The sequence below is a fragment of the Patiria miniata genome, unplaced genomic scaffold (genome assembly GCF_015706575.1).
Source record: "Patiria miniata isolate m_02_andy unplaced genomic scaffold, ASM1570657v1 HiC_scaffold_4, whole genome shotgun sequence".
Classification (NCBI taxonomy): domain Eukaryota; kingdom Metazoa; phylum Echinodermata; class Asteroidea; order Valvatida; family Asterinidae; genus Patiria; species Patiria miniata.
The window spans coordinates 2,931,603-2,941,956 of NW_024037071.1; the positions used below are offsets into that span (position 1 = coordinate 2,931,603).

A 10,354-nucleotide genomic window follows, 5' to 3' on the forward strand; every position below is an offset into this window, starting at 1 on the left:
GGATATTTTAACAAGTTCATATTCGATTTTTAATTTTTTTAATTAGCTATATATTTTTGTTTTTAACGTTCACCAAAAGTTCTGGGGATACCCCATCTAATGGCCCATCCCACGGTCAAAAAGTGCCGGTGTGTGTGTGTGTGTCTGGGGGGGGGGGATATACCCCAAGCGTGAATTCAGAAAAGGGGGTGGAGGGTCAACCCCCCCCCCCACCCTCCCCCACCCCACCCCCTATTGTACCCTATTGTCTTCTATTGTTCAATGTCCCCTAATGCTGAAACAAATTCAACACAACCAGCAAAGGGGTATGCCCGTTTCCATCCTTCTTTTCACCAGCGCTTACCCCAAATATTTTTTTAAAGACCCTCCTTTGTTAACAAGTGCCTTTTTTTTCTGAAAAAGTATGACCTCCCCCCCCCTAAAAAAAAATCGTGCCCTTTTTGTGCCCTACGGCTGCGTGCATGGTTCGCCTTTAATAAAAGCACCATATATTGTTCGTAAGTGTGTGCACAATCGTCGGTTGCGCCCCAATCGACAGATGGTACCAGCCCCCTCCCCCAGTTGATGTTACGGAGGCATAGTGTCCAGAGAAAAACAACGTGTCTATGTGACATTTTAGCACGGATGTGCAAGTGCACTTTTCAAGCATCCCCGCCCTATATAAATGACCTTGCTATGCCTAGGAATGCCTATACAACACGAGGCATTCCGATTATCGATGGGAGCTGAGAAAACTGAATGACGGGCTCCAACACAATGAAAATTTTAGTTTGACTATCAACGCCGACGGTATACGGGCAACCCTTTCTGTGAGTTAAACGAATTATGGACCTTTACGCTGGTATCACGCGCTACTGGTGGAATCAGCGTATTCAGTGATTCAAAGATCAGATTCGATGTGTTAAAAAAACACAGGCTGTTTTGACAGCAACACGTCCAGTTCGTACAGTTCGTAACTTTCGTGAAACCACACTGGTCGAATAAGTGAACACTACAACGCGGGGTCGACGACCCACAAAACTTGCAGTTGCTTCATTTCATTTCAACCCCGCACTGCCTCGATCGCTGACAAGGATGCAAGAATCGAGGAAAGGGAGCCACAGGGAAGGGGGCGTGGGCTGGGCGGTCGTGTTTGCCGCCTTTCTGACCCAGTTCATCCTTTACGGCAACTTGAAGGCCGGGGGCGTCCTCCTCACTAACAAAAGTAAGGACTTTGAAACGCGTCTGTGGACCGTCGGACTGATCGATGCAATGTATTACGGGATGCAGTTTGCGCTGTGTAAGTATTAATTATTTCAATAGTGAAACAGATCTCTAATCAAGGCATGACTACGCTTCTTTGTCCTCATAGTCGCCCTTTTTAAACATACTTTATCCCCATAAACGTGTCTCAAATCCTCGACTTCTTCCGTATTTAGAGCCACGCATTTGAATTCCAAGATACAGGTATTATTCATTGCTCATTTAACACAAAGATAATTTATACCCAAGTGTATACGGGGTATAATTTTTTTATTTTTTTATTTATTGCCCATCGGGCTAACTGTTTTTAGGAAACTCTTTTCCACCGATGTTAGGGTTTTTAAGTGTTAATTCCAGTCCATGTCCATTTTTTTATTTGTGGATATGATTTGTGACAGATTTTCGTTTTTTTTTTAACTTTTACTTATACATGCAGTTATTGGGTTTTTTTGGAACATAGGGATTTTGAGTGTGATTGGCCATTTTCACTCTCCTTTAGGCGCTCCATTATAATAGCCCTAGTAGCCATCCTTTGCGAGTGTAAGATCTGTGCAAAATTCATTTCCTTTGTACAAGTTCCCTAGTTTGACACTTTGACTGGAACTTGAGCATCAAATAAGGCCTTTGAATGTGCAATTTTTTTCTCCTTTTTTTCTCTCCTGATGGTAGGGTTTTATGTGTTAATTGCAAGTATTCTGTGCATGTTAAATTTCTCCCTTTTAATACATGTTCCACCCACATTGCCATCTTTATAGGTTTGTCCCCCTCCAGATGGTGGAATTTTCCCTTTTTACCTTGCCAGGCCCTTTCAGGGTTTCCCCCCTGTTCCTACGCCTGAGTCCTAGGTCCCCCCTTCTTCCTTTTTACCACTGCTACATTGGTGTATGTACATGTATGTGTGCTGAATTTGTCCATGTCTGACGTTTTCTGTGTGATAATGAACAAAATGTAGATGTTTTTATTTATAAATAAATGTAATTTCTTAATGTGTTCTTATTGTATCACTGATGTGAATAACAATAAAGGTATTTCAACATATCGCGCATTTATCATATCTATTGTACTCTTTGGAATATGCTTCAAACTACACGTATCAGCACTTAAATTACCATTCTTTATTATGTACATATTGTTTTTACCACAAGTGCTAAAATGTCAAAATTGAAAGTCAAAGCCCACGTTAGATTTCCTATTAAGCAACATGACGTAACATGCAATCAGAATTGCAACTGAGTGCCTCAAAGATGCGTTCCCCGTTTCATTATTTTTCTTCAAGTTTCAATTCGAAAGTCAACAAACTGCTCCGTTTCATCTTAAGTGGGGTCAGGGAACCAGACTACAAGAACATGATTTTTTCCAGCATCTTCAAGCCTACAACGTGAAACAAGTCAGTTTAACAATATTTGCTCTAACATTCTAATCCCCCAATTCCATTTACTACTGAAAATTGCAGCAAAAGCAAATGTAAATTCCCTTTAAATCCTTACTTTAAACTTAATAACATATTCTTCTTTTTTATCGTTATCGTTTTTCCTACTGTCAGAAGTGTCCTTGGTTGCTGAATGAATGTTATTATTAGTAACAATACAGTCTCTGTTGAGTAGATACAGGCTCTGTCAGAAAAACAATAATCTATCAGTAGCGTCAGGAATTTGAGCCTGGGGCCACGTACCCACACCGCAATACTTCTTTTTAGTTTTTCGTTCTTGAAAGCCGTTCCCGAATTTTCTGCATTGACCTCATTTCGCATTACAATACCGAAAGCGATAAATATACGGATCAATGAATGCGATGACTGTTACAAAAGATACGGAAACAAAAATTAACAAAAAGGACTGTACGTGGATAATACTTTCAAGCATCCTGTGAAATTAGGACACCTGGTGTGCTGTCATTTTGTATCAAAATGGAGTTTTGTATCAATTTCCAACGGTGGTCGGTCGACAGTCGTTGGAAGAAAAAGTGACCCTTTTTCAAATCCTGTCCCCAATTTACCAAATTTAGTTGTCCGCATTTTGTTTGCTATCAGTGACACATCCGTGGACTGGTTCAAGCCAGCTAATCTGGTTCCCCGACCTGACAATTCCCCGACGTCTATAACTTGTTTTCGTTTGAAATAGGTTCAGGAAACCAAACTACAAGAACAGCATGTTGTTCTTGGTTTTTCCAGCATTTTTATGAACACACAAGGTCAGTGTAACAATACATGTATACTTGCTATAAAAGACTAGCTCCCACATCCATCCATTTCTGAAAATTACAGCAAAAAAAGTAAATGTTGTAGGCCCTATACAACATGTATTACTTTAAAGAAGCTAAAAGTCTCTTTTTCCCCCGTGTCCCCCCCCCCCCTTTCTTGTTTATTTCCTTTTTTTTTAATTCCCATTTGTGGGTATGCGAGGAGTTTGAACCCTTGCTCCTTTGCTACATCCTGCACGGCTATCTCTTTTGCCAGATTGTTTGTTGTTCCCGAATTTCTATTTTTACTATAGAAACGTCTCCGCAGTACGATTCTTTTTTCTTTATATACAACTTTGGCTCAACGACAGAGTGCAGTAATCTCATCATGTTTAAACATCCACTCCTGAAACCGTTTCATTTAACAAACATATTTAAATGGTCTTTTTCTTCGAAAACAATTTTAAACCTCACGAACACTTTGTCTATTAGGTAATGCCCCCCCCCCCCAAAAAAAAAAAATCGCCAAATTTAAACGAACAAATCGATCTTTGTTTTTTATAGGCCTTTCTTTTGTTTGTAAACATTGGCGCCATTTTGTATGGGCTGCCGTAAGCGCATAAATTGAAGCCAAGGTTGGCAACATATTTTTCCAAAAAAGTCCTCATAACGCCATCAACACATAGTAAAAAGGCATATGTGGGAATTGTTTTGTAGTTTTGTTGAAAATGTTGTATTTTCAAGTATCAAATAATATTTTGGTGATCTGTAATAACTCTTCTTCATTTTTGCAGTGTTGGACCTTCCATAGTTTTGCAGGCCGTGGTTGGCAAAAATGCAGTTTGCCAACCAAGCGCAGAAAGGTCTATACAGGGTATAGGTACCAACCCTCTTTGCTTCGATCTCACCGACTGACTGACTGACTGACTGCCCGTCTCCCCTGGGCAGTGCTATCTAATAGAATCACCCGTAATGCCAATGAATGGGCTAACCCGGGTCTTGTTATTTCTACATCTGTCCCGCTGCAGCTCCTGTTCCAGTCGCCATTTCGGACCGTGTAGGCGTGCGGCCGGTGGTGGTCGTGGGTGGATTGCTCAGCTGGGCAGGCTTTGTGCTTGCGTCCTTCAGTGGAGGTCTGCTCCAATTGACGGTGGCCATGGCGGTTATTGCAGGTATAAATCCACCTGTCGGTTACTGCCCCCCCCCCCCCGTCCCATCCTAGGCTTGGCCGAGGTCACAGACAGTCCGCATGTATCGATAGTGATACCCCCATCTAGAAATTACACTCTCTGCGTACGACAACGGGCTGGGGGGGGGGGGGTAGTACATATAGGGAACGGGGGACAATAACAGTTGGCAACGCATAGAATTTGGTTCGACAACCGACGCTAAACCACTGAAATATCCTAACCAAACCAGAAAAATATTCGATTTATCAGAGTGCCAGCATGGCCTTTATAGTCGGTGTGGCCGTCTAACATCCCAGACTGCGCAACTGCCATCTAAGTTCTGAAACTTTGTTTTAAGCTGTGCGGGTTGGTTATCAATTCAGACTGGGGAGTTGGGACAATGGGGCGTGTGCGATTTCAATGGGACCGAGGACCTAGGCCCAGGCGCGGCCCTCCTCGGGAGATTTCGTGTACAAACATTTCGGGAGCTGTCGAGAAAAAGTGCATGTACAAACAAAAGGGAACAAAAGAAGGAAAGGATCATGTCATCATGAGTATAGTAAAACACATATGTGCAAGTTTGTCGGTGGGTCGTGTCAGGTGCGCGGCGTCGGTGTTGGGGATGGGGTCACCACCAATTAAAGGAGACAATGCAGCATCTGCTCCTACGGCTGTATCGGTAAATCATGCAGAACTACATGGCCCGTGGCCGTTAAAGTTATCATCGATAATCAGGAATGTCGACTATACAAGTTTTGAAACCACCCTTTGACTTGTTTTCCTGCCAACAGGCGCCGGGGCCGCATGCGTCAAGGAGACTACCTTCTCTCAGATGGCTCTGTACTTCCATGAGCGATACGCCCTGGCAAGCTTCGTCGCCAAGTCCGGAGCGCCCGTCGGCATGATGGTCTACGGACCGGTAACTCAGCTCCTCATGGACTGGTACGGTTGGCGAGGTGCTACGATGATCCTAGGGGCCTTCAATTTCCATCTGACCGCCTGTGGCTTTCTGGTAGGCCGGCCAGTGGTGCGATGTGGCGGTGGAGGATTCCGCTATCAGAAGGTCACGTCTGGCGTCCCGTCCTCCGGCGTTGACGACTTCGACAGAGGGTGCTTGGATGGTAGTGAGGACGGTGCTGTCTGCTGCAGTCAGTTCATCTCGGCCATGGGTCTAGATGTCTTCAAGGACGTCAGATTCTTGTTCTTGACCGCCATCAAGCTGTTCAGTGAGTTCGGCTTCGCTGGGATCGTCATCTACATGGTTCCCAACGCGCTGTCGTTGGGGTTAGACGAGTACCAGGCCTCCTTTACTACCACGGCCTGGGGCGTGGGGAATTTCCTCGGGTTGTCACTGACGGCCGTGGTCATGCACTACCGAGTCCTCTCCGTCTGGATCGTGATGGGGATTGGGACAAGTCTAGCTATCGTCTGCTACGCTCTGGATCCTCTAATCTCCTCCTTCGTGGGCCAGATCGCCGTCACGGCGGTGATTGGCGCCAGCGTGGAGAGTCTGTTCCTAGTCCCCCTGATTATGACCCGGTACCTGACTACAGATGACCACGTCGTCTTCCTCTACAGCTGGCAGAATTTCATCTCGGGTCTGTCCTACCCAGTTGCTGGGCTCGTAACAGGTTGGTTAACCTGCTCGGTAGGCCTAGGCCTACATGCCATTTCCTTTGTGCTTTATGGCCTGTCCCTACTCCAAGAGTCATATGTTTTGTGACATTAATAATATTTTTTTATATACATCATGAATAGCTACAGTCCATGGCCCAGAAATTGACCGTGCAGTAAAATGTTTGAGCGCCCTCTTACTATTTGGGGTTTCTAAGTTAGTGTTTCAGTTTTGTCAAGTTGTCTTTGTTGATTTTCCCCCGGTTGTTGCTGTTGTTTTATTTTTTATTGGGGGGGGGGGGGGAGGATAAGTCAAACTTTAATTTGATGGTACGTTTTTTATAAGTGAATGTAAGCAGCCAAATAAGGTCACATAATCATATTTTTTGTCGAGAGAGGGCGCTTTGTGCCAATTTAATTCATGGTAATCAGCAAATTGGCAATAGAGCTGAGCTTTCATCGGCCTCAGACATTCTTATTATTTTAGGTCTATGATATTTAAAAGTTCTTATAACTTTTTCGTTTCATTTTCTGCAGGCCTTCTGTTTGAGGGAGGTTGTAACTTCAAAGCAGCCTTTTTCATGTTCAGTGGCACCATGGTGATGACGTCACTCTGCATAATTCTATATTTTATCTACACCAAGAAATCGCAAAACTTGACTTAGCTTTCGCTCGTACCCCCGCCCTGCAAACAGGACGCTGGGAAGGGCTGATGAACATAAGCTCTGATTGGATAGATTTGGCGTGACCCGTGACCTGTAAGTCATCACGGCCACGACCCTGCAAGGTTTTAAACGGCCGTTAAGACCGAGTCACTATTCTTTTATTCCATTCATACATCATTATTTATGTTCAAAATCATTTTCGTTCAAAAGTGTAATAATGTAGGAAAATCTGTAAAACATATCGGCTTTGTAAATTTTCAATTCCCGTCACTTGCTCAGGCTCCGTTCCGAATTCACGACGGGTCAAATTGCATATTATGCGACGCTCAAATTTGTCCACATGGTCCACAATGAAAAAGAAATCACATCAGGTGTGGAATGTATGCATTTCTACGAGAAAGTTTTCGGATAGCATTTGCGCGCATTCGCTAACCGCAGTCTTAAACAGCTGCAGCCATATGTCTTTATACATAGGTCATGATAAGTTACCCAGAATGCCATCCCCACTTCCTTCACAAGATTCTGTGAAGCTCATCAGCCCTTCCCAGCGCCCTGTTTGCAGGGCGGTGGGTACGAGCAAAGACTTGGCTCCGCATACTTGAGCGCTGGTGTTTTAGTATATTTAACATGTATAGGCTTATACTCATTTTTCAGTATTTAATGAAAACAACAAAACACGATTTTAACAGTAATTTAAAACAAAATGTGCAACTGACAAAAATATTTATCGAAACAATGTTTAATATGGACAATTGCCGTAAAAGAAATATTGTACATGTATATCCTTCTATTATTGTGTTGGGGAAGTCAGACGAAAAATGAAGGGATGTATAAAGGCTGCATCTGAATCAACAGTCTAGAGCTGGGTCTATAGGTCTGCACCCGTTGAAAATACGCAGGGACGCGCTGACAATAGACGTAGCCGTAGCCCTGGAAGCCCGTTTCGGACAGTCCAAGTCTGTGGATCGGGAACCAATCTACCGCAAAACGAAAGTGCGCCCTCAGGGGACAATACCATAATCTGTATTACACGTTCGCTCGTCCCCCGCACTGCAAACAGGGCGCTGGGTGGGCAGGGCGGATAGACCATTGTCATGTTGCGGCCATCTTGATTTTCCCCTTCAATTCAACGTTACTAAAGCGAGGCTGGAAGGAAAAATAGTCTGGTTCCTTTTTGCACAAAACAAATTATCATTCAGTACTACTACTATTGGGTACTGGGAACATGACTAAAATGGTGGCAGCATGATAAAGGTCTATACCATAATCTGTATTAAACGTAGTACATGATTGAGGGCGCACTATCTAGCGACCAGCTCGCGCTACTAAATGCATGAATTCGCTTCAGGCGGAAGATAACTAAGAACCGTGAACGTACGTTCGAGCAGATTAATTTTGACGCAATCTCTGACCAAAACAGAAAAAAGAAAAGCATTTCGGCGTTGTAGGGGTTCAATGACCGCACCTCGCAATGGCTTCATCGACTTGTACCAGCTATGCACCATGCAAGGAGACTCGTCCGGCCGCCGTCTGTCCTCGCGTTTTCCCGGCGTGACTGCGAGGTATTTACACGGTAAATTACCTCTTGTTGCCTCACCGTGGGGCAGCTTTGCGGAAATGCAATGGTTAATTGCGAATTCATGTTGTGATCGATGAAATCTGAGCGTTGATGAGTTTGGCTGCGGGCGATGCGGCTCAGTGTTTACGTAGCCGAAGACCAGAGCATTAATTTGCTGTGATTTGAGAACAAAAAATCAATTTGAAAGCTGCGGGGGAATTATGATTTCCGGTTCGTCAACTGTTCATTTAAGATGAGTACCATGTTCGTTAATACCAAACAATAAGCAATATTCATTTGTTTTGTTTGTGGCTTTTGACATTTGGGGAAAAAAGTTCGTACAATGCTCGTTTAAAGCGACTTTCACTATGTGATACTGTGATCTTAATAAAGGCTCATAGCCTTAACCTTGGAGGAGAGTGGGAAACCCTTTAAGTAAATGCGATGTATAATTGTATAATTGTATAATTTTATATGGAAAAAGTCATCAAAAACTAATGCGTCACGATTGAGCGGAATGTAAACCTAATGAGGGGTCATTGAGCACTGCAGATCACTAGAGAGCCAGACGTGGATTCTGCCGCGTCTAGCCTCGTGATGTACATCATTGTAATCAATATAACTGAGACCGGAAACCAGACTACATTTCTGCTCGCATAAATGTACCATATACCTCGAATGTGATACCAAAAAAATCGTTCCCGCCAAAAAAAGAAAATTCTGGTTCCATGCATGCAGTGGGCCGGGACGAGGGGATCGATTCATCTCACTTCTCGTGTCAAATAAGAAAGTTGTTGACTTCACCAGCTGCTTCGACTGCAAACTCTAACACACATGATCCGATAGGTATACCTGGCAGGCGATTTATTACTCTAAGAAGGCCCACTGGGGAGCCCGAGAAAACATCAGATGGCTGGTCCAAAAAGTACAGTTTCTATCTCGATCCCCATGGCAACCGAGCATCGGCGGGAATCTTTATCCGCGATCCGGTTTCAGCTATCACAATTTTGGTGCATGTCGTCTGCCGCGGTCTTGGCGTCAAAAAATCCCGCGTGAATGTCGATATATCCTCACCCAATTTGCGCAAGTGATACCCACCCGTGCTGACTTCACGGTACACAAGCTAACCTGCAAATGTTGTTATTATATCAAGGTGTGGATTTTGCACGTTCGGAGTTCCCAGATGAATTAAAAAAAAAAAAATTGGCAAGAGACCTAGCAAATGATGCAGAAAAACTAGTAAAGCATCTTGGTCACAACGGGAGAGGCCATTAAATTGGTGAAAATCCATTTACTTTGATAAAAAAACAACGCCAAGGGTGAACACAAAGTCATACACGCGGGGTACCTCCTTTTTAACCTTTCAAACATTTTCGCCCATATATGCGTTACGACAGTTTAGGAAATGCGCTGAAGCAAAAGCCACGAAGATATAACCCTGACAAATTCCACTTTAATGAAATTCTTTAAGCTGTAATGCAAGGGCTCACTCTGACAAAGCAATATGCACCTGGTCATCAGGGTGCATTTAAGCAGGGTTCAAAGTAGCCGGAATCACCAGCGGTAAGGTGTTTCGTTTATGAGCATTGTTTTTTAAATGAATATCCAACAGCGGAAATAAAAACTGTTTTTTATTTTTGCTCAAAATTGCTCGAAGTTAACGTTGTTACATGTTTTTTTTAAGACTCTTGTTTATGTACACGGCTTCCCATGAACAAAAAGTACGGATTAAGCAAAGTTAACACAGTAGAAAATCTACTGTCTAAAACCTGAAATGTAAATCACAAATATTGATTATGATTGATTTGTTTTCTTGAATTTGTTTCCTGCAGCTTGTTCATAGGAATTATTTATTTCAACGTTATAATTAATGGTTTAAATGTACACAATACGTCGATTATAATATTGATGTGAATAACTTATTTTAC

General features: G+C 43.2%; 1 protein-coding gene across 1 annotated transcript; it reads left to right on the forward strand.

Moving 5' to 3' along the window:
* Window positions 1-712: 712 nt before the first annotated feature.
* On the forward strand, window positions 713-7,214 carry LOC119740192 (monocarboxylate transporter 12-like). The gene is made up of 4 exons (XM_038215413.1): window positions 713-1,279; window positions 4,449-4,592; window positions 5,381-6,220; window positions 6,741-7,214. Exons 1-4 carry the CDS (start codon window positions 1,075-1,077, stop codon window positions 6,866-6,868), a joined length of 1,317 nt encoding a protein of 438 aa, XP_038071341.1. The 5' UTR covers window positions 713-1,074; the 3' UTR covers window positions 6,869-7,214.
* Window positions 7,215-10,354: the final 3,140 nt, after the last annotated feature.